We start from the raw sequence: 25,134 nt of genomic DNA, 5'->3' as shown, positions 1-25,134 counted from the left end.
GAAGGGTCTCATTTTACAGTGCAAACGTTATACAAGTGAAATTTGCCGAAATACATCTCAAATATACATTTTAAAAATGGCTACTCTTGTTCTTCTTTAAAAGCACAAACACATGGATGTTGGAACATGCATTCTCCCATTAACTCATTATCTAATACCTTTAATGGTGCTGGAACTAGAGACATTTGAGGTGCATTTCAATTTGATGGCAGTTAGAATATCTTGTAGTTTTTTAATCATCTCTCTTTCTTCGACATGTTGCCTTTCAATCATTCTCCACCATTTAGTATTTGCAAAATACCCGTCACATTTTAAGTCTTTGTTTTGCCAGAAACTCTCTTCAAAAGTGTTTACTTTTTGGAGAATGTTATTAAAAGCATTATTACAATTCGCATTCTCTAAATGTTCAAGAATTTCTTCCAACCAAAAGAGCTTGGCTTTGTCAAAGCATCTTTCCAAATACTGCAGTTGGGCAATACTCATGTGCTTTCTTAGGAATTTAAGATTGCTATAAATGCTTGTACTGTCAAGTGATGCATCTTTTACTCTGAGCTTCTCAAACTGATTTTTTGCTTCATTTATTCCCCAGAATGAGACACTGCCAGTTTGGTGGTCAATGGATTCAATATCCCGTGCTGTTTCTTTATCAGTGGCATCTCCTGTTTTATGTTTATTTTCAGTATTTACAGAAGTAGCTGTAATTATATTTTCAGTGGCAGCATCTGGATCAGGCTCAGCTGGTGTGCTTAACTGGCTTGTAGCTTGCTTTTTATGAATGGGGTTGACCATCAGCTTTCCAGAATTGCTCTCCATTTTAGCTCTCCACAAGTTGTCGGAAAAAGAATCAATAGATGATTGTGATGCTTTTTCATTATATATACTGTGAGTCTCCCTGTAATTGTCATTCATTTTATCTTTTCTCGTTTCTTTAACAATCTGCTGTGGTTCGATTCTAACATCAGTGTCTCCGGTAAGATTCACATTCTCTGAAAGCAGTGAATTCACATGTTCTACCAGAGATTCAGCTTCCATAGATCTGTGTATCTTGTTGCTTTTTTCACTATTTATGGTGGTGTTACTGACTTTGGTTACATTTGTTTCTTCCTGTGGCAAATCCTCTGTCGTGACAAAAACAGCTGATTGTTCTTCTGATTCTAAAGTTACCCATTTATCTCCCAAGTTTTTTTGTTGATTGAAAGAGTTTTCTCGAGTCAAGGTTTCACCATCATTTGAAACAGCGGGCTCTTCAGATTGTGAACTGGATAAAAGATTGGGTAAAGTTTGTACTTTGTCTTCCAGATTGTCCGGCAGTAAGGATTCTGTGTTATCTGTTGTAGTAAACAGTTTTGATGCTAAATCGGAAGTTATACATTGTTTCTGTAAGGCAGAGTCTTTATCATCCGTTTTCTCCTTTAACAGAACTTTATCTGTAACTGAATCGGTATGTTGCTCAGACTGTGCAAGTGTCAAAACATTTGCCTGGAGAATATCCTCATTAACATGCAATTTTTCAAACAAAACATATTTACTATGATCAGACATAGAAAGCCAGTTAGATGCAGAAGTATAAGTTACTTGATGTTGTTGCAAGCCTTGTCCATCATGTTTTTTCAGTGAAAAGGATTTATCACCAGCTGGAGCAGCCTGATTAGATTCAGGTTCTAAGGGCAGACATTCTTTGAAAACATGTTCTTCTCCATGTAAGCATTCCTGTAATTCAGTTTCGCCATGATCCAAAGTAAGCTGATTGAGTTCAGATTCCAATACTGGCGCATGTCGTTGCAAGGTGGTTCTGTCACTATATATTTTTTCCTCTGGCAGAGCTCCAGTATGATCTGAAGCGGGCTGCAGTGATTGTATTCTTTGGGTTTCATCATACAGTTGTCTCTGTAAGGAAGGATCATAGGTATTTGTAACTGTGATCTGTTTATCGATCAAACAGGATGGGTACATTTCCTCTAAAGGTTGATGTTTATCCTTCTTTGATAAAGGGTTGTACTGGTCTAAAATCTGCTGCTTTGCTGATGTTAAACATCCTGGTTTGATGGCTTCCTTGTTCTCCAATTCATCCTGTAAAGAAGGGACAACTTGACCAGAGGTAGAATGTTCATCAAATTCAGAGTTGAAATGCTTCTGTTCAATATCAGTTTGTGCCAGGGACAAAAGTTTATCGTCATCTGAAATGTCAAACTGTTCAAATTCCATTATTGATGTAACATGTTGCTCTTGCGAGATTTGTTGCTCATGATACAGCTCTTCCTCTGGCAATTGATTATTATCTGCAATAATAACTTGCTGCAAGTCTGATTTCATTGCTGGGTGTTCTTGTGAAAACTTTTCTTTATTCTGTAAGGTATTCAGTGAATCAGGAGCATTTGAGATAAGCTGTTCTGATTCCAATCTGGATACTAAATTCAATTTTGCATTGTTTGTTATTGTGAGAAGTGTAGTTTCTGAACTTGGATCTCCAGCAGGTGTCAATTCAGAATCAGATGTTAAAGGTTGTTCTTCCTCATACAAATGTCCTTGTACCAAAGGTTCATCTTTACTTATGACACTAAATTCTTCCACTGATGAGATTAGATCATGGTTGTGTAAAACCTCCTGTTCACTATGTAATTTTTCTTCAATAAGTATGTTTTCATGTGTCACAGACCTCATGTAGCCTGAACTATGTTGATTAATTTCTGAAGAAAATTTTAAATGCTCTTGCAAATTTTGTTCTTCATGGACGTTTTTCTGAGTCAATGGTTCATTATGTCCCTTGAAATTTGAATCTGGTATTAAATTTTGCTCTTGTAAATTTTGGACTTTTAATTTCTGAATATCTTGAAACTTTGATATTATTCCATCAAAACTGAAACTGTTTTTTAAACCATTTGCAGAAACAATCGACTGTGTGTTTTCACTTCTTATTTCCCTGTGCTCCTTTGCAGCTGGCTGCAAGCCTTCAGACTGGCAACTAATCTCATTCTCCATTGTACATAGACTATGTTCTGGGCACTGGTTTGCTTCCCCATTTATTAATGAATCAACAATCATTGCATCTCCTTCACTTGGAGCCTTATTCATCACATGCACGGGAGAACTACCTTGAGATTCACTATTCATTGTGTTTTCGATATCTTCAATGGTGCTTTTCTTTGTTTTCTCTAGTGAATCAGGAGTCAGGTGATCTTCATTGGTTTGACCAAACCTTAATATATCACTTAAACCAAAATGAAGCCATTGTGATTTTGACTCATGATTATCTAGTATATTTTCTTTAATGTCATCAATGTTTTCTTTGGGTCCGTCTTGCAAGGCAGCAGCTTGATCGTCATTGTTTTGACCAAAGCCGAAGTGATACCATGGTGATGATTTTGATCTATCAGTGTCTTTTGTATAATCTTTGTTATTGCCATTAATATTCTGTGTTTCTTCTGATGTTCTGGGAATCTGATCTCCACTGTTTTCCCTAAATCTAAATGTGTCACGTATTGTATTAAAGTGAAACCACCATGTTTTTGAATCATCACTATCCATGGTCTTCTCTTCCCCAACATTTTCTGTTTCTTTGGATATGCCCGAATGCTCAGCTTTATTGATTTGAGAATGCCATAATTTGTCCATTAAATCAAACGACAACTGATCGTTATCCATTTGAGTATCTTCATTGCCGTTTTTTGATGTTCTTTCTGAACTACTAGATTTTAGCCCTAGTTCGTCTGGATCCGAAAGATCAAAAATTTTGTTTTCGAAGTCGGTTGCCATATTTTTACTTGAGCCTGTGCTGTCATCAATAGAATCCAACTTTACATTTTCATTCTTATCTTTATTTTTGTAATTATCATTGCTGGATAGAACATCTTCTGGCGAATCACCGATGAAGCTAAACAATTTGGACAAGCCGCCAATCCAGGCTGACTTTTCAGAACCAAGGTTTTCTTTGCCTTTGTAATGCACACCATTGTTTAGTTCTTCAATTGTTTCAGACATTGTGGTATCCTCACTATAGTCCAATGCAATTTTACGACTTTTAAAGGAGTTTAGCTGTAGAGGCAGGTCAGCAGATTCCATAACCTTCTTATCCAGATTACTTTCCAAACCAAACCACTCGCTAATTCTAGATCCAATCCAACTAGATTCCTCTTCCACAAATTTAGATTCTTCATTGCTTTCAGATGTAATAGCAGTGGCTTCACTGATTTTCTGTCCTGCATGCTCATTTTTTGTCCCAATATATTCACTGTTTGCCGATTCAGGACCTATGGCTAAGTTGATATCATTGTTATCTGTATGTTTGGAGACACTTTCTTCACTTATTTCATTCAGGTGATCAGCTGGTGAAAGAAACTTATCTATTTGCACAATCGCGTCAGTTGCTACACTTGGTTGAAATTGTTCTTCACCAGTTGTCATCTCTAACTCAGTGTCATCTGCAGCATGATGTGTTCTTTGTAATTGCTCTTTATAAAGATTAATTAAATTGTCCACATGTTCACCTTTAGCAGAATTACCTTTGTAATCCTGGTTGTAATTGTTCAGGTCGGATTCATGTCCTAATATGGCTTTCATTTCTTCTGATTTTGAAAATGAATTTTCTCCATATTCATCATGAACTGAATCACTTTCTCCACTTTCAGTGTAATAATCACCTCCATCAAGGCAAAGGAAATCACTTTCCTGAAACAAATATGCAGAGTCTTAAGTTTATGCTTCTGATTTAGGGTAAATTAGTTACCTTTTTGTTTTCCCGCACTTTTTACATGTGGATGATTTTAATTGGGAAATATGAAATGACTGTGGAATAAGTACATCCAAGAGAAAAGTAAGGGATGGAAAGTATGTGTTGAAGTTGGAAGTCTAAGATATGCAAATTTGAGGAATTTAGTTTGAGAAGGGATATTCTGAATAAATATGGATGAGGTTAAAATAATTGAAAATGGACTTCCGGTGACGGCCATGGAGTGAGTGATCACACATTTAGTGGCTCCCGCTTAAGGTGGATCTTTTTGGTCCTTCCCCACCCGAATGATGTGGTATTTGAGGGCAAAAGGTGTGTGAGTGCCCAGGGAAGGTAATACTCCTCTGGTAAGATTGGTGTATGGATCAGTGGACGAGAAGTGCCACAAGAAAGAGAGAACAGCTGGAGCAGGTGAAGATGGCGGAGGGCAAGGGGGCAGCACTGCCCGCCTAGTGGTCGACGGAGCAGCTGGTGGAGTTTTTGAACAACAAATACCAGCAGCAGGAGGAAGAGGCTTTGGAGGATTTGGCCAAAGTGGTGGAGCCGCTCAGGGTGAGGTGATCGAGCGAGTGGAGCAGAGGCAGGAGGCTCTGGGCCTGGCAATACAGAAGGTGGAGGAGGCACTGGGGAAGCATGAGGAGCGGCTGGCCTTGTTGGAGATGGAGCTGGGGATGGTAATGAACAGCCACAAGAGGCTAAGAGTGCAATTGGGAGAACTCAAGAACCGCTGCAGGAGGCAGAATTTGATGATTGTTGGGATGCCTGAGAGCATTGAGGGAGTGGAGGCCGCCAAGTATGCTGGAGAGGTTGATAGGGGAGGGGCCCTTCGACTGGCCCCTCGAGGTGGTTCGGGCACACAGGGAGGAGGTAACGGGGGGAACTGCCTAGAGTGATGTTGGTGAGGCTGCATCGACTTTTAGACAAGGAAAATATTCTGCAGTGGGCAAGGCCGACCAAGAAATACACCTGGACGGAAGTGCACTGCGGATTTACCAGGACCTGGGTGCAGAACTGGTGATGCGGAGGGCCAGGTACAATCACATAAAGGGCGGCTCTCTTTAAGAAGTGTGTAAAGTTGGGCAGCACAGTGGCACAGTGGTTAGCATTGCTGCCTACGGCGTTGAGGACCCGGGTTCAAATTCCCGGGGTCACTGTCTGTGTGGAGTTTGCACATTCTCCCCGTGTTTGCGTGGGTTTCACCCCCACAACCCAAAAGATGTGCAGGGTAGGTGGATTGGCCACACTAAATTGCCCCTTAATTGGAAAAAATAATTGGGTTCTCTAAATTTTTTTTTTTAAAAAGAAGTGTGTAAAGTTTGGGGTTTTGTACCCTGCCCCCTTGTGGGTGACACACCAAAGCAGGAATTTTATTTAGACTCGTCAGAGGAGGCGATGGACTTAATGAGGGACCATGAACTGGTAGGAATGTGAGGACATTACTCTGGGAGCAGCTGTGTGTTCATTGTAAGGCACATGGGGTCGGAAATATTGGGTGTGTTTCAACAGGGCAGCGGTGATGGCAAGTGCCCCTTTTGGTTTTATTTGTTTGTTGGTCATACGGAGGATTGGGGGGGGGGAAGAGGGGTGGACTGGAAGGGTAAGGGGAAGTCAGAGGCTTTGGGTGGGTGCCACCATGCTAGCTGAGGTTGCTAACGGGAGTGAAGTAGGGGCTTGCCAGGAGGAGGGGGGGGGGGGGGGGGGGGGGGGGCGGGGGGTGGGGGGGGGGGGGGGGGGGGGGAGAGTTGAATGGAGTGGTGTTGGTCTTTTGTTTGCTGGTGGGGAGGGGAGGGGGGGTTGCTGACATGGTTGTGGCGCAGTAGGGAAGGGAGAGATGCAGCGGAAATCCTAGGGTGGGCCTGAGGTGCATGTGACGTGGGTCGGGGACTGGCTTAAAAAGGGTGATCGGCAGAAAAAGGCGGAGAGCCCCATTATCAGGATGGTCACACGGGCTGAATGGCTGGTTAAATGGTTGCGTGTGTTCACGCATCTGAGGAGTCTGAAGGCGGACATTGTGTCTTTGCAGGAGATGCACCTGAAGCTGGGGGATAAGACGAGGCTGAGGAAGGGATGGGTGGGGCAGGTGTTTCACTTGGGTCTGGATATGAAGACGACAGGGGTGGTGGCATTGGTTAATAAGAGAGTGGCTTTCGAGGTGGGGAGCAGTGTGGCCGATCCAACTGAGGTAGGCATGTGATGGTCAGAGGGAAGCTGGAGAAAATGCCAGAAGTCCTCGTAAATATTTATGTCCTGAATTGGGATGAGGCGGGTGTTCGGGAAAATCCCGGCTGATTATGGGGAGTGATTTCAATACGGTCCTGGACCCGAGTCTGGACCGATCGAGTCCTAGGTCGTTTAGGGTGTCGGTGGTGGTGAGAGAGTGGAGGAGGTTCATGGAATGCATAGGGGTTGGACCCGTGGAGATTTGGGAGGCTGAGGGTGAAGAAGTTTTCATACTTCTCCCATGTGCACCTGGCTCCTCCCGGATTGACTTTTTTTGTGATGGACAAGGCGCTGCTGGTGGGAATGGTCGACTCGGGAGTATTCAGCAATTGTGGTTTTCAACCATGTACAGCATGGGGTGGATTTGCCCATCAACTGCCGGGGATGATAGGGGAGGACCAATGGCATTTCTAAAGGGGAGGTAGTTGTCGGCGTATGTGTGGAGTCTACTTAATGTAATTATGATGCGCTCGGGGGGGGACAGGTGATAGACGTAGTGGTGGTGATGGACGCGGAGAAGGCTTTTGATCGGGTGGAGTGGGCGTATTTGTTGGAGGTGCTGGAATGGTTTAGGTTGGGGCAGGGGTTTGTGCATTGGGTCCAGCTGCTGTACAAGGCGCCGGTGACAAGCATTGGGACAAACCAGATAAGATCGGGGTACTTTGGGTTACATTGTGGGACAAGACAGGGGTGCCTACTCTCCCCATTGCTTTTCGTCTTGGGTGATGGAGCCATTGGCAATGGCAGTTAGGTGGTGATGGATTGACGAGGAAGGGGTGGTGAGCATTGGATTTCGCGATACATGGATAATTTGTGATTATATATCTTGGACCTGGCGGGCAGCACTGCAGGGATTATGGGGATTTTGGGGGAATTGGCTGTTTTTTGGTGTATACATTGAACATTGGGAAAGAGTGAGGTGTTCCTGATTAATGCCAGAGGACAAGAGAAGGGATTATGGGAGTTGCCGGTTGATCTTTAGTTATTTAGGAATCCAGGTGGCGCAGAGCTAGGACCAGCTACACGGATTGAACTTGGCAAGGTTGGTGGAGGGAATGAAGGTGGATTTTAAGAGGTGGGATGTGTTGCCGCTGTCGCTGGCTGGGCTCGTGCAGATAATGAAAATGACGGTGCTGCCCAGGTTTCTGTTTGTGCTTCAAAACCTCCTTATCTTTGCCCCCAAGTCCTTTTTTCGGAAGGTTAAAGGGACGATTTTGGAGTTTGTGTGGGCGGGGAAGACCCACGAGTGGGAAAGGTGTTCTTGGAGCGGGGACGAGGCGGGGTGTTGGCGTTGCCGAATTTGATAAATTATCTTTGGGCGATGAATATTGCAATGGTAAGTAAGTGGGCTGTGAAGGAGAGGTCGGTTTGGGAGTGGTTAGAGACAGTGTTGTGTAGGGGAATGAGTTTAATATAATAATAATCGCTTATTGTCACAAGTAGGCTTCAATGAAGTTACTGTGAAAAGCCCCTGGTCGCCACATTCTGGCACCTGTTTGGGGAGGCTGGTACGGGAATTGAACCGTGCTGCTGCCTTGTTCTGCATCACAAGCCAGCTGTTTAGCCCACTGTGCTAAACCAGCCCCAAACCAGAGTCTGACGGCACTCTTGTTGGCACCACCTCCATTCTCGCTGGCCAGGTACTCCTTGAGCCCGGTGGCGGTGTCAGCATTAAGGGTGTGGGGTCAGTGCAGCTAACATTTTGGACTGCAGTGCATGTTGTTGTGGGTGCTGATATCTGACAACCATAGGTTTGTGCCGGCGGGGCTGGATGCGAGGTTTTGGGGTGGCAGCAGGCGGGGACTGAATGTTTTAGGACTTGTTTATATAGGTAAAATTCATGGAGCTCTAGTAGTTGGAGGAATTGTATGAGTTCTCCAAGGGCAATGGCTTTAGTTAGCTGCAGGTGAGGGATATCATGAGGAGGTGCCGTCCTTCCTGGGGCTGCCGCCTCTGGTGTTGCAGGATAAGCTCTTGTCGGAAGACCAAATAGGGGAAGGGAAGTTGTCGGATATATACAAGGAATTGATGCGAGAGGGAGGGTGCTCCGGTGGAGGAGATCAAGCGCAAGTGGGAGGAGGAGGTGGGAGGGGAGGTGCAGGCCGGGACATGGGCTGAGGCATTGTGGAGGGTGAATGCGTCCTCATCGTGTGCAAGGTTAAGCCTCATTCAGTTTAAAGTGGCACATAGGGCCGACATGACTGTGGTGAGGATGAGCAGGTTGTTGCGGAGGTGAAGACAGGTGTTGGCGGTGCGTGGGGGTGGGAGGGGCGCGAATCGCATCCACATGTTGTGGGCGTCTCCAAGACTGAGGTTGGCAGGGGTTCTCGGGTGTTATATCTGAGGTTCTGGGCATGGGGGTAGTCCGGAAATGGCGTATCAGAAGACCCTGTGGTTCGGGGGGGGGGGGGGGGGGGGGGGGGTATTGACCTCTGCCTCCCTGATAGCCCGGAGGCACATATTGTTTTGTTGGCGGGACTCAGAGGCGCGAAAGGCAGGGGTGTGGATGAGCGACCTGGCAGAATTCCTGAAATTGGAGAAGATCAGGTTCGCTATGTGGGGGTCGGTGGAGGGGTTTACCATGAGATGGAAACCGTTCATTGATTTCTTCAAGGAGGATTGAGGAGACAGCAAGGCGGGGGGAGGGGGGGTAGAGAGTAGGGGTAAAAATGGGGATGGCGGACATGGTGGGGTGTTGCTATCGGGGAGGTTTTGTTTAGGTTGATGTATTGTTCTTCTGATATTTTGGGTATATATGTAAAAAGCCTTGAATAAAAATATTTTAAAAAAATAATTGAAAATGAAAGCTCATCAAAATAGGAAAGATCATAAAAACATGTTTAAGTATTTATGTTTGCATTGTTAATTTACTATTAGATTAAAAAGTTAGGCCTGATATGGAATAAATGTAACTCTGATATTAATGTTCATTTCTGTGTCCACTGAAATAAACTGAAGTGAGTTTGCCCAAGGTGTCTACTACTTCCCTGTGCTGCCAACTGCTTTAGCATTAGGTGCTCAGAATTAGCACATTCTTTTAGTTTTGCATTCCAAAATAGACAATCAAGGCTAATTTTCCAAGAGTAATAAGTCAAATATTTCTGTTCCAGTCTGAACCATATTCAACCAAAATTATTTGGGTTGATCTAAATATGACTTATTTTGAAATCTTTGGAACAGAATTTAACCATGAAACATTGAATATAGCAGACATCAAGTTACGTTCAAGTACATCAATTTATAGGTTACCTTGGTTGGCAGTTCCATTTCTGTCAATACTGAGACATCTTCAACTTGAACTGCATCTTTCGGAAAATATCCAAATTGCTTTCCTATCTAAAATAAAATAAAGTAATTACAAGTTAACTGAGAGCATGAAAGCATTTGCATGTCAGAAAAACAGCATTTTGTGTATGTTTTCTATTAGTGTCCAAAAATAGTGTGGATCTTCATTCATCTCTTGTTCCATTGTGTGGTATGTGATGTTTTATAGTTTAAACTCATAGTTATGTGCAGTTTTGGTGTCCTTATCTGAGAAAATGTGTTCTTGCTATGGAGGGAGTGCAGCGAAGGTTTACCAGGCTGATTTCTGGGATGGTAGGACTGTCATATGAGGAGAGGCTAAGTCGGCTAGGATTATATTCATTAGAGTTTAGAAGAGTGAGAGGGGATCTCATAGAAACTTACAACATTCTAACAGGATTAGACAGGGTAGATTCAGAAAAAATGTTCCCGATGGTGGGGGACTCCAGAACTAGGGGTAATAGTTTGAGGATAAGGGGTAACACTTTTAGGACTGAGGTGAGGAGAATTGTCTTCACCCAGAGAGTAGTGAATCTGTGGAATTTGATATCACAGCAAGTAGTTGAGGCCAAAATGTTGTGCAATTTCAAGAAGGAATTACTTATAGCTCTTGGGGCTAAAACGATCAAGGGATATGGGCAGGTGAGGCAGGATCGGGGAATTGAACTTGATGATCAGCCATGATCAGAATGAATGGCAGAGCAGGCTCGAAGGGCCAAAGGGCCTCCTCCCGCTTTTATTTGCTATGTTTATCAAACTCAGTTAATGTTCAGAAACTCATTTCTAGTTACTGAAAACATTGCATAAAAAGTGGCACATTATATATATATATATAATGTATATCTGATCTACATTAGAAACATAAATCACAGAACTTAGGAATTAATTAAGTTCACTGAATAGGTAAACAATGACAACAAATAATTCTATTGGGTTCATGTTGTTTGAGAGAGGCAACTTGCTGAGAAACAATATGCTGCTTTTAATGTAGTAAAAGATTCTAAAGTGCTTCTGAGGAACATGATCAAATAAAACTGACAATGAGGCAAAGGAGACATCTGGACACGTGATTAGAGACTTTGTCAAAGAAATAGGTATTAAGGAGGACAGGTAAGGGAGAAGTGGCAAGGTTCCGGGAGGAAATTTGAGAGCTCATAGCTTTGTTGGCTCAAGAATGGGCTGAAGAAGAATGTGGAGCACAAGTGTCCAGGGTTGGAAAAATGCAGAGTTCTCAGAGGGCTGGAGAAGGTTACAGAGACAGGAGAGCAGGGAAGGGATTTTAAAAAGCAAGAAAAGAAGAGGTGATATGTGAGGGAGCATGGGAGAGGGTTGTAAGGAAACGGTTGGGAATGGGGACAAGAAGCCTGGAGTTCTCTCTGTATTGCCGTAATAAGCAGTTTTAGCAGAACCCAATAATGTTTGATGATGGGCTCAATCAGTTATGGGCTATTTATGTTCAATTTTTAAATTTTTTTTTAGTGTATCCAATTCATTCTTTTCCAATTAAGGGGCAATTTAGCGTGTTCAATCCACCTAGCCTGCACATCCTTGGGTTGTGGGGTGAAACCCATGCAAACACAAGGAGAATGTGCAAACTCCACACGGACAGTGACCCAGAGCCGGGATCGAACCTGGGACCTCAGTGCCGTGAGGCAGCAGGGCTAACCCACTGTGCCGCCGTTTATGTTCAAATCTGAGTCCATTGGCATTAAGGGAGCGAAGATCAGTGCTGCACCTTGGGGAACAATTATGATGGGAGAAATTGAGAGTTTTACTGGGGACAAGGGCATCAAAGACGGAGGGGAGGGGATGACTTAGAAAATGGTCCCAGGGAGGGTTGTCCAAACAGAAAGAGGCTGAGCCAAACAGAGAGTTAGTGGGAGGGCTGACAAATTCAATTTTCCTTCCTAGTTACTAGCTGTTGTTGCTCGTTCTGGGTGAGTGTGCTTTACACTCAATTTGGCTCTGTTTCGTTCCTTAGCTCTAGAGTCGCCAGGTATCATTAAGTTACCGCCACAAGTTTCAAGTTAAAGTTCAGACCAATAACTCCATACACCAGTTAGTAAGTTCAAACAAGACACGTTTATTATAATAGTTATCTACTAATTGTGCATATAAAACTACAAGACTAGGCTAATCCTACCACTAACAGGCCAAATACTTATCTGGATAAGGGAACTGCTGGATCAGGGATCAATGGTCTCTTGCTCTGCACTGGTTTCCAGTAGTTGTGGACTAAAGGGGTCAGGAGTGTCTACTCTCGTAGCGTGCGTTGTATGACACTTACTTGATGGCGGCTGCTGGCCAGGCCTCTCCTCTCCGTGGTCAAGTGCGAGAGCTGCTGCAAAGGTGTTCTTGTTGGGAGGGCCGGCTGAGAGAGCTGGCCAAGGAGAGGCTGGCTAAGAGAGAGAGCTGGGGTCGGGGTCTCTGTCTTATACCTCTCCCAGGGTCTCGCGCCCACCTGGGCGGACCCTCTATACACTCACAATCGATTGGGTCTTTTCCCAATCGATTGATTTGAATTTCCCCAATAACGGGGCTGTTCTTCGATCACTGGGCGGTTCTTGGGGCTTATTGTTTTGGACTTCTCTTGGTGCCGAGAAGTCTGGCCTTCTATTCAATGTAGCGATTTGAGTTAACTTGTTTCCATTGTACCTGGGAATCACCGAGTATCGCCCCATTAGTATGCTAACTTGTTTTTTTCACAGTGCTGTCTGGTTTCTGCAGCAGTCAGAATACACAAGCGCTTCTGCAAGCTGCTTGCTTTTGCAACATGTCCATTTTCCCTGCATTCTTTGTAATCTTCCATTTTGTGTTGGGCAGTGGCCATCCCAGGTGGCTACACTGTACCTCAATGCTGGCAAATTTACCAAAACAATGGGTTTTATGGAGGATTTTAAAGAAGCAGAGGTAGCTCAAGAATTAGAGGATGTTTAGGACTGGACTCCCGGACATGGGGATTTTTTTTAGGAATGACCATCAAGGGATAAAAAGGAATGTACAAGAGGCCAGAGTCAGAGTAATGGGCAGTTTAGACTGCCTACCTCTTTCTATGTAACATTACCCATTTTGGTCCCTCTTCCACTTTTCTGCTTCCGAAACTCATATCCATCTGATTACCTTCAGAGTAATCTATTATAAAACTCTCCTGGTTGGCCTCCCAACTTCCACCCTCTATAAAATCATAGGATCAGAAGAAATAGCAGGTTTACGCCAGTTGGTCCATCAAACCTGCTCCGCCTCTATGGTCATGGATGATCTGATTGTGGCCTTAACTCAACTTTCCTTGCTGCCCTCCCTGAAAAAGCACCCCCACCCCTCCCCCCAACCTTTCCACCCGCTCTCCATCTAATCTTCCTATCTTCATCCTGCTACTAATTAAAAACGTATCTATCTCTTCAATGAATTTGTTTAGTGTTCCGGTGTCCATTGTACTCTGGGATAGAGAATTCCACAGATTCAGAACCCTTTGTGTGAAGTAATTCCTCCTCTCCTTCTTCTAAACTCCAGTGAGCATACGTCCAACCTTCTCTTTTTTTTTTAATTTAGAGTACCCAGTTAATCTTTTCCAATTTAGGGGCAATTTAGTGTGGCCAATCCACCTACCTTACACATCTGTGGGTTGTGGGGGCAAAACCCACGCAAACACTGGGAGAATGTACAAACTCCACACGGACAGATGTGACCTTTACATTAGTGAGGTGACCTTTACATTAGTGAGGTGACCTTTACATTAGTGATGGAAAGGGATAAGCGGGTATACTTCCATACATTAGTGATGGAAAGGGATAAGTATACCCCACAGGGCAAGAGTTATAGCTGGGGGAAGGGCAATTATGATGCCAATCGACATGACTTAGGATGTGTAGGTTGGAGAAGTAGGCTGCAAGGATTGGGCACACTGGATATGTGGAGCTTGTTCAAGGAACAGCTATTGCGTGTTCTTGATCAGTACGTACCAGTCAGACAGGGAGGAAAGGGTAGAGCGAGGGAACCGTGGTTTACCAAAGAAGTGGAATCTCTTGTTAAGAGGAAAAAGGAGGCCTATATGAAGATGAGATGTGAAGTTTCAGTTGGGGCGCTTGATAGTTACAGGGAAGCAAGGAAGGATCTAAAGAGAGAGCTAAGACGAGCAAGGAGGGGACATGAGAAGTATTTGGCAGGTAGGATCAAGAAAAACCCAAAAGTTTTCTATAGGTATGTCAGGAATAAAAGAATGACTAGGGTAAGAGTAGGGCCAGTCAAGGACAGTGGTGGGAAGTTGTGTGTGGAGGCTGAGGAGATAAGCGAGATACTAAATGAATACTTTTCGTCAGTATTCACTCAGGAAAAAGATAATATTGTGGAGGAGAATGCTGAGACCCAGGCTATTAGAATAGATGGCATTGAGGTGCGTAGGGAAGAAGTGTTGGCAATTCTGGACAAGGTGAAAATAGATAAGTCCCCGGGGCCTGATGGGATTTATCCTAGGATTCTCTGGGAAGCCAGGGAAGAGATTGCTGAGTCTTTGGCTTTGATTTTTAGGTCATCATTGGCTACAGGAATAGTGCCAGAGGACTGGAGGATAGCAAATGTGGTCCCTTTGTTCAAGAAGGGGAGTAGAGATAACCCCGGTAACTATAGGCCGGTGAGCCTAACGTCTGTGGTGGGTAAAGTCTTGGAGAGGATTATAAAAGATACGATTTATAATCATCTAGATAGGAATAATATGATTAGGGATAGTCAGCATGGTTTTGTGAAGGGTAGGTCATGCCTCACAAACCTTATCGAGTTCTTTGAGAAGGTGACTGAACAGGTGGACGAGGGTAGAGCAGTTGATGTGGTGTATATGGATTTCAGTAAAGCGTTTGATAAGGTTCCCCACGGTCGGCTATTGCAGAAAATACGGAGGCTGGGGATTGAGGGTGATTTAGAGATGTGGATCAGAAATTGGCTAGTTGAAAGACGACAGAGAGTGGTGGTTGATGGGAAATGTTCAGAATGGAGTTCAGTTACGAGTGGCGTACCACAAGGATCTGTTCTGGGGCCGTTGCTGTTTGTCATTTTTATAAATGACCTAGAGGAGGGCGCAGAAGGATGGGCGAGTAAATTTGCAGACGACACTAAAGTCGGTGGAGTTGCAGACAGTGCGGAAGGATGTTGCAGGTTACTGAGGGACATAGATAAGCTGCAGAGCTGGGCTGAGAGGTGGCAAATGGAGTTTAATGTGGAGAAGTGTGAGGTGATTCACTTTGGAAAGAATAACAGGAATGAGGAATATTTGGCTAATGGTAAAATTCTTGGTAGTGTGGATGAGCAGAGGGATCTCGGTGTCCATGTATATAGATCCCTGAAAGTTGCCACCCAGGTTGATAGGGTTGTGAAGAAGGCCTATGGTGTGTTGGCCTTTATTGGTAGAGGGATTGAGTTCCGGAGCCATGAGGTCATGTTGCAGTTGTACAAAACTCTAGTACGGCCGCATTTGGAGTATTGCGTACAGTTCTGGTCGCCTCATTATAGGAAGGACGTGGAAGCTTTGGAACGGGTGCAGAGGAGATTTACCAGGATGTTGCCTGGTATGGAGGGAAAATCTTATGAGGAAAGGCTGATGGACTTGAGGTTGTTTTCGTTAGAGAGACGAAGGTTAAGAGGTGACTTAATAGAGGATTACAAAATGATCAGAGGGTTAGATAGGGTGGACAGCGAGAGCCTTCTCCCGCGGATGGAGGTGGCTAGCACGAGGGGACATAGCCTTAAATTGAGGGGTAATAGATATAGGACAGAGGTCAGAGGTCGGTTTTTTACGCGAAGAGTGGTGAGGCCGTGGAATGCCCTACCTGCAACAGTAGTGAACTCGCCAACATTGAAGGCATTTAAAAGTTTATTGGATAAGCATATGGATGATAAGGGCATAGTGTAGGTTAGATGGCCTTTAGTTTTTTTCCATGTCGGTGCAACATCGAGGGCCGAAGGGCCTGTACTGCGCTGTATCGTTCTATGTTCTATGTTCTATGACAGTGACCCAGAGCCTAGATCGAATCTGGGACCTCGGCGCCGTGAGGCAACAGTGCTAACCTACTGCGCCACCGTGCTGCCCACGCCCAACCTTCTCAACCTTTCCTTATTAGCCAACGCCTTCATCCCAGGAATCAGCCTCGTGAACTTTTTCTGAACTGCTTCCAAAGGAGATATATCCCCCCTTAAATAAAGTGATCAAAACTGCACACAGTACTCTAGTGGTCTCACCAATGCCCTGTACAGTTGTTCTACTTTTATACTCCATCACCCTTTCAATAAAGGGCAGCATTCCATTTGCCTTCCTAGTTACTTCTGTATTTCAATGCGAACATTTTGTGATCCATGTCCCAGATGTCTAGGTCCTGCAGTATTCTACAGTCTCTCGCTATTTAAATAATATTGATTTTTTTCTATTCTTCCTGCCAAAGTGGACATCCTCACGTTTTCGATATTATACTCCATTTAGCAAACTTTTACCTCCTCATTTTTTTCTATTTCCCTTTGCAGACTCTTTATATCAGAAGTTGCTTTCCCACCGATCTTTACAGCATAAACAAATTTGGCTACAATACATTTGATCCCCTCATCTAAGTCATTAATATAGATCAGAAATAGTTGAGTCCCTAGCATTGAACCCTGTGACACCTAACTTGTTCCAGTTTGCCAACCTGAAAATGATTAATTTATCCTGACTTTGTATTTCCTATTAGTTACCCAATCCGCTACCAGTGCTAATATATCACCCAAAATGTTCTCCTGTGTCGTGACTCTTAATGTGGATCCTATCAAATCCGTTTTGGAAATCAAATACATTACATCTACTGGTTCCTCTTTATCTACCTTACCTATTACATTATCAAAGAACTGGGGTAGCATGGTGGCACAGTGGTTAGCACTGCTGCCTCACAATGCCAGGGTCCTGGGTCTGACTCCAACCTCGGGTGACTGTGTGGAGTTTGCACATTCTTCCCGTGTCTGCATGGGTTTCCTTTGGGTTCTCCGGTTCCCTCCCACAGTCCTAAAATGTGCAGCTTAGGTGGATTGGCTCTGTTAAATTGCCCTAGGTGGGTTACGGGGATAGGGTGGGGGTTTGAATTGGGCCTAGGTAGTGTACTCCTTCAGAGGGTCGGTACAGACCCCTTGGACTGAATGGCCTCCTTCTGCACTGTAGAGATATGATCTTATTTCAAAACATTTTTCAACATGATTACCATTTTTCAAAACTGTGTTGACTCTGTGTAGTGGATTCTAAATATTCTACCATTCCTACCACCTTTTAAAAAAAAATTTTTAAAATAAATAAATTTAGAGTACCCAATTAATTTTTTCCTATTAAGGGGCAATTTAGCGTGGCCAATCCACCTACTCTGCACATCTTTTGGGTTGTGGGGGCGAAACCCACGCAAACACGGGGAGAATGTGCAAACTCCACACAGACAGTGACCCAGAGCCGGGATCGAACCTGGGACCTCGGCGCCGTGAGGCAACAGGGCTAACCCACTGCGCCACCGTGCTGCCCTCCTACCACCTTCTTAATAATGGATTCTAACAATGAGGCAATGAAGCAATACATTGTATGCATATAACATTAGCACAATCATGAATGAAAGATTATTTGAGGATGTGGGAACATTATGAAACAAACATACAAGATTGTTAACCCACAAAAATGGAACATGAAAATACACTTTGAAACAAAACAATAAATTACAGAACACAATACTTACACCTCCAGCCCATAAATCATCTCTTTTCCCAGTCAACTTAAAATAAACAAGTATAGAGTCTCCGGACTTGAAAGTAAGGAATCTACAATCACGACCTGTATAGTCCATTGTAGCTTTTACTCTGCTCAGGTATCCTGTATAAACACCAAGAGCAGATTGGACCAAAAAGTTGAAAAAGACATATATTTCCTTCATTAGATCATAAATAGATTTTTCCGTATCATCTAAAATGTACAAGCTGCTTAAATTGTTAACTTGTGCTGCACAAATTGTAGGTTAAGGAAACTTGTCCTGGTGCACAGTCTATAACCTTATAATTCATTAAAGAAACTCTATTTTTTTCTCTTCTCTTTTTTAATAAATTTAGAGTAGCCAATTTTTTTTCTTTTCCAATTAAGGGGCAATTTAGTGTGGCCAATCCACATAACCAGCACATCTTTGGGTTGTGGGGTTGAAACCCACGCAGACACGGGGAGAATGTGCAAACTCCACACGGACAGTGACCCAGGGCAGGGATGCGAATCCGGCTCCTTGGCGCCACAGTCCCAGTGCTAACCACTGCGCCACATGCCGCCCCTTAGAAACTCAATTTTAACCCTAGGAATCATTATAATAAAATGAATACACAAATTAGCCAATGTCGTGTTGTCAATATGTTATCTAGCCAAATATTTAGACAAAAGCAATAGAACAGTCAATTAAATTTGACACCAACTTGTATTTATATAGATTTCTTAACAATAAAATATGTCCTACGTGGAGAAGTGTAAAATGTAAATGTAATAAATTGACTTTCTTTCAATTTAGTCTGAGCTGATGTGGCATTAGTTATGATGCATTTATGTCACCCATTTTTCTCTTCCTCTGTTCACACTTTACACTTACATTTGTAAAGTGCGAACAGAGGAAGCGAAAAATGGGTGACATAAATGCATCATAACTAATGCCACATCAGCTCAGACTAAATTGAAAGAAAGTTTGGGCCCAAGCACACTACAGCAGCAATTAACAAACATAATAGGATGTCGAAGTCAAAAGCCAAAAGGCCAGGAAAAAAGCCAAAATAGTAATAAGTCAGAGTACAGTCACTATACTGTACATTGGACAGTAGAGCACATTTATTTTGGCCTTCTCTCTCTACTACTCTAACTTTAGTGCAACCCCCAGTTTTTACATGTGCAAGCAGGATTCCACCCTAAATTACAATGCAGCGAAAGAAGTTCCAAGGAAATTGAAACCGAACGAAGTTGAAAAACGTTCAGTTTCAGTCCTCGGGGCACAAAACGCAGAAGTTCGAGCACTGGGCATGATGCAAAAAAGACACGAGGCTGACTGACCCCTAGGATCAGGAGATTGAATTACTGGGGAATCCCACACTGAAGGGAGCCGGCAAAGCTGTAACTAAATAGTAAGCATAGAAAAGACAGATCTACTTCAAACTGAATCATATAGGATAAGGGAAATCACAACGTAACAGCAACATATGAAATGGAAGCCCAAGGTACTGGTAAAAATCATTAATCCTTTAAAAAAAAGTATGGTATATACACAAGAGAACTGGGTGGTATTTATTGCCAAAAGTGCCAAAATGTGGCCTTCCGAATCTTAATTAACACAATGTATGCGCAGAAGTTCACTTACCTTCACATTCAGGATCGCCACACATTTTTAGGTCAGATAATTTTGAGCCCATGTCTCTTGGGATCAATTGTAGGAATAGCAAGTATAAAATGCTGAATTCTGCCGCTTTCGCCATGTTGGGCTGCCTCACAATCTCCTTTCTCGAACCTGGGCAGCGCTGGAAATAGTGGGGGTTTAGAAAACTTCCTTCTCCAGCCAAACAGTTTCACCCCCCCCCCCCCCCCCCCCCCCCCCCTCCGCCAAAAAAAATGTACTTTCTTGTCGTCTTTAAAACAAACTACATTTTCTTTATTTTGGAAAGAAAATTGCGACGTGTCCGTGGACTGTGGGTCACAGTAAAAGGACTTAATGATTAACTCTGTAGACTTGATCAGATAAATCATCAACCGTTGAACATGCAGGGAGTATCTGTAATCAGAAACATGCCATGTGATTTGTCCAGTTAATACACGTTCGGGTACTTAGATATAACAGTCATAGTGCTTGACAGTAACAGAATTCTTGCATTCTGATCTTCCTTTACTTCCAGCTAGCTTTTCATCGGGTTAAACTTTTGGCTTCTACCTCCCCTCCTTCTGCTGCTGCCTAGAAAGGTTTATATAACTGAAATTTTCTTCAGTTTGACAACAATATTCGCATGTTTGACAGTTGAGGGTACAGTCAAATATGTCTTTATTCCTTCACCCCACTTGTTCCCCATCCCGAATTGCTCTTGCATTGAGAATTTCAGATGACAGTCAACCACATTGCCCTGGGTCTGGAGCCACACGGAGGCCAGACCAAGTAAGGGCGGCAGATTTCCTTTTCCTTAAGGATTTCGGTGAAGCAGATGGGGTTTTTACAGCAATTGATGGTAGTTTCAAGGTCACTGTGACCAAGACCAGCTTTACATCCCAACTATATGTTAAATTACTTGAATTCAGATTGCACCAGCTGCCAGGCTGGGAATTGAACCCATCATCCCAGAGCATTCGCCAGTGACCTTACTAACCTGTCACCATCTCCCTCCCCCTCCCTCATGAACAACTTTGAGTAGGAAAGTGTGGAAGGCGAATTTGACAGAAAATAGGATTAATTCAGTCAATTATACGCGTTAATATTAAACAGCCGGTTGTTTTCAAAGAACTGACTGCATCAAAAGCTGACTCTTCCAGGCCAACTTCCTCACAAACACTGCCCTTCTCTGGAGTCTTCCATGTTGAACTTCAGTTTACCTCACAGAAAACCGTCAAGCCTAACATTCAAACGCGTCGCTTGCCGCCAAAACAGCTAACTATACCCAGGGGGAAAAAACACTCTTGTCCAGTCACAAGGTTTGGCCTGGACGTTAATTACTTTTCCAAATACAGATAAACCTCTCCTTGAAGGAGCTCCTGGTTAAATCACCCCTCTGTCGGTGAAGACGAGGCACACACCTCTTGTCCAAGTGGCACTGTAAGATTTACATTCCAGCTAGTTGATGCAACGGGTCTCTTTCGCAACGATTTTCAATTCAGAATAAAATATACAAATAAAGATAGCCCTGGAAAATAAAATTCTCAAGTATTGTTTCAACATTGGTGTGTGTTCCACTCGCCACAGTTGAGAATGCTATTTTTCAACTAGACTGTCAGACTGTGCAAATAAACCAATCACAGGAGAGCCGGGCTCGAACTGGTGATTATGTCTGAACCTGAGCGCGGACCTGGGAGGGGCCTCAGATCCTCTGATCCCCAGCATCCTCCCTCACAGCCTTAGTTCTCCTCCCCCCCCCCCCCCCCATTCATGTGGTTGTAAAAAGGTTGTAAACCGTAGTTGAGTTTGCAGTACAATTCTGTTCATTATTTGCAAATGAAACGTTCAGACAGGCAACAAAAAACGATGGGGTGGGGGAAGTGGAATTTAATTCTGTAAGAATTTTGATCATGGTACAGGAACACCAACACTGAGGATGTAGATTATGCATGAAGAACCTGTTCTAAAAACCTGCATGTTGCAAAGCAAATCTCTAATGCAGTGCAGACAGGAGACCTGTTTTACAAGGTTAGTGCGCCAACGATCCAGGCTCGATCCCGGCCCCGAGTCACTGTCGGTGTGGAGTTTGCACTTTCTCCCCACGTCTGCATGGGCCTCGCCACCACAACCCAAAGATGCTCAGGGTAGGTGGATTGGCCACGCTAAATTGCCCTTAATTTAAAAAAAGGTTTTACAAGGTTAGGCAGAACCTCAGGTGTACCCCTCAATGTGATTCGGGGGTGGTCTTCAAACAAACAGTGCACAATGAAGCCACTCGGTGTAGGAATATCTCCAGCAAGCTGTGTCCATAAGACCATAATACATAAGAGCAGAATTAGGCCATTTGGCCCATCATTGTGGCTTCACAATGGTTGAACAATGTCTCCAATCAGTATGAAACCAGGATTACAAAATGTCATGTGATTCAGTAGGTGGCAGAAGCCACTGGACCCTTTGTAAACATATTACTGGATTTGTTTTTACATTATAGAACGATTGAAAAGTTACAATGCAGAAATAAACCATTCAGCCCATCAGATCTGTGTCAGCCAAACAAGAGAAGAAAAAACTGTCTGTTCGTTTAATCCCACTTCCAGCACTTGTTCTGTAGTCTTGCAGGTTACAGCACCTCAAATGCAGATCCAGATACCTTTCAAGGGAGTTGAGCGTTTCAGCTAATTTAGGCTGTGAATTCCAGACCCCTACCATCCTTTGGGTGGAAGAAGGTTTTCGCCATGTCCCCTCTACCAATCATCTTAAATCTGTGCCCTGGGTAATTAACCCCTCAGCTAGGGGAAACAAGTCTTTCCTGTCTACCCTATCTAGGCCCCTCATTATTTTGTACACCCCAATTAGGTCACCCTTAGCCTCCTCTGTTCGAAGGAAAATAACCCTAGCCTATCCAATCTGATTTGATTTGATTTATTGTCACAGGTACTGAACTACAGTGAAAGTATTTTTCTGCAGCCGAGGGAACGTACACAGTACGTACATAGTAGACAAAAGAATAATCAACAGAGAACATTGACAAATGGTACATCGACAAACAGCGACTGGTTACAGTGCGGAAGAAGGGACCAAACAAAGCAAATACATGAGCAAGAGCAGCATAGGGCATTGTGAATAGCATTCTTACAGGGAACAGATCAGTCCGAGGGGGAGTCGGTGAGGAGTGTTGAAGCTGTGGGGAAGAAGCTGTTCCTATGTCTGGATGTACGGTTCTTCAGACTTCTGTACCTTCTGCCTGATGGAAGGGTCTGAGAAGAAGGCAAAGCCTGGGTGGGAGGGGTCTCTGATAATGCTGTCTGCCTTCCTGAGGCAGATGGAGGTGTATACAGAATCAGTGTAGGGGTGGCAAGCTTGTGTGATGCGTAGGGCTGAGTTCACCCCACTCTGCAGTTTCTTGCCAACTTGGACAGAGCAGTTCAATCTCTCCTCATAGCTGCAATTTTCAAGCCCTGGCAACATTCTTGTAAGTCTCCTCTGCACTCTCTGCAGATAAACTGCTTCCTTCCTGTAATGCTGTGACCAGAATCATACACAAGACTCCAGCTGTGGCCAAAACCGCATTTTATACAATTCCAGCATTACATCCTTGCTTTAGTATTCAATACCTCGCCCAATAAAGTAAATCATTCCATATGATTTCTTGACCACTTGTCCTACCACCTTCAAGACCTGTGGACATACACTCCAAAGTCTCTCATTTCCTCAACCTCTCTCAATATCTTCTTGTTTATTGAGTATTACCTTGTTGGTCATAAATCCATGCCGATCCTTTATCTGAGGTGTTAGCTGTTGGGATTGAAGTGCAGATAATACCAAGTTAGGTGGGAGGGTGAATTGTGACGAGGATGCAGGTATCCTACAGCAAGATCTGGACAGATTGGGCGAGTGGGCAAATCAATGGTAGATGCAGTATAATTTTGAAAGTGTGAGGTTATTCATTTTGGAAGCAAAAACAGGAAGGCAGATTACTACCTGACTGGTTGTAAATTGGGAGAGGGGAGTGTGCAGCGGGACCTGGGTGTCCTTGTGCACCAGCCACTAAAGTTAAGCATGCAGGTGCAGCAAGTGGTAAAGAAGGCTAATGGTAGGTTGGCCTTCATTGTGAGAGGTTGCGAGTATAGAAGCAGGGATGTGTTGCTGCAATTATACAGGGGCTTGGTGAGGCCACACCTGGAGTATTGTGTGCAGTTTTGGTCTCCTTCTCTGAGGAAGCATGTTCTTCCTCTTGAGGAGTGCAGCAAAGGTTTACCAGACAGATTCCAGGGATGGCGGGACTGTCATATGAGGAGAGATTTACGAGGTTGACATTGTTCTCGCTGGAGTTCAGAAGAATGAGGGGGGATCTCATAGAGACTTGTAAAATTTTAATGGGACGAGACAGGGTAGATGCAGGGAAGATGTTGCCAATGTTGGGTGTGTCCAGAACCAGGTGTCACAGTCTGAGGATTCAGGGTAAACCATTTTGAACAGATATAAGGAGACATTTCTTTACACAAAGAATGGTGAGCCTGTGGAATTCATTACCACAGTTTTGTGAGGGCCACGAAGAATCCAGCACGAGATGAAGGATAGAAAGAAATAACATTTATTTACAATAACATATATTATATATACACACACACACACAACAGCAGCCGCCCCCCACCCCCCCAAATTGGGAAACCTCATACTCCCAAAGGATTGTGGGATTTCCATTAATCCCCAGCCAGTGGTCAGCAGGCAGGTTATAACATCCCTTTCCCCCCCCCAAAGTCCAAGGAATCCACCGAAGACCCTGGCAAAGGAGGGCGCGGACTCGTTTTGCCGCAGGCTGGACACGATTTGTACGAGGCGCTGGATCGGGTGGTGTGTAACGAGACGGAGAACGGCGCTTCCGTGATGAACGGCGTAACGGTTGTGCATCCACGGCACGTGGACCCGAGGATACCCTCTCTGAGGTGTCCTGTGTCTCCATCTCGGAGTCGAAGTCCGCTGCCTCCGTCATTTCGGCGTCGCTATCTCCTTCGCAGGCTTTGAGTGCGGCACCAGAGGAAGATTGTGAGGAATACTTTCCACTGTGTCTGGCCTCTGGTTGTAGAAATGAGCTTCGGGGGTGGGGAATCTTTGAAAGGGATGGCCTTCTGGACCGAACGTGGTCTACATGTTTCCGCTGGAGACGATCCTGGTCTTGCACCTGGTAAGAGATAGGGCCCGTTTGGTGAAAGATTATGCCATGGACCCACTGGGCACCACCAGCAAAATTCCAAATGAACACTGGGTCACCGGGCGCAAACTGCCGAATTGGCCGTGCCGAGAAAAACCATGTTCCTGTCGTTCTTGTGTGTGGCGTACTTTTGCACCAATGTCCGGGAAAACCATGCTAAGGCAGGTGCGAAGTCTCCGGCCCATTAGGAGTTCCGCAGGAGCTACCCCAGTCACCGTATGTGGAGTGGTCCTATATGAAAACAAAAAAAGAGCCAGTCTAGTGTTCATTGACCCGGAAAACTGCTTCTTTAGGTCTCGTTTGAATGTCTGCAC

General features: G+C 44.1%; 1 protein-coding gene across 2 annotated transcripts in view; it reads right to left on the bottom strand.

Annotated features, from left to right (window-relative positions):
• The window catches only part of ctage5 (CTAGE family, member 5), a 120,988-nt gene extending 101,216 nt beyond the window's left edge, over positions 1–19,772 (bottom strand). The window contains exons 1-4 of one of the 2 annotated variants that reach the window (XM_038780444.1): positions 19,615–19,772; positions 17,974–18,107; positions 10,196–10,282; positions 4,485–4,665 (exon numbers count right to left, since the gene is read on the bottom strand). In XM_038780444.1, coding sequence (XP_038636372.1) covers positions 4,485–4,665; positions 10,196–10,282; positions 17,974–18,107; positions 19,615–19,729 — 517 coding nt within the window. In that variant the 5' untranslated portion in view covers positions 19,730–19,772. The remainder of the gene's footprint in view (positions 1–4,484; positions 4,666–10,195; positions 10,283–17,973; positions 18,108–19,614) is intronic. The other variant, XM_038780454.1, reaches the window with a different exon arrangement.
• Positions 19,773–25,134: the final 5,362 nt, after the last annotated feature.

This window comes from Scyliorhinus canicula, chromosome 2, assembly GCF_902713615.1.
Source record: "Scyliorhinus canicula chromosome 2, sScyCan1.1, whole genome shotgun sequence".
NCBI classification, from domain to species: Eukaryota; Metazoa; Chordata; class Chondrichthyes; order Carcharhiniformes; family Scyliorhinidae; genus Scyliorhinus; species Scyliorhinus canicula.
This window is presented reverse-complemented; position numbering and strand designations above follow the sequence as displayed.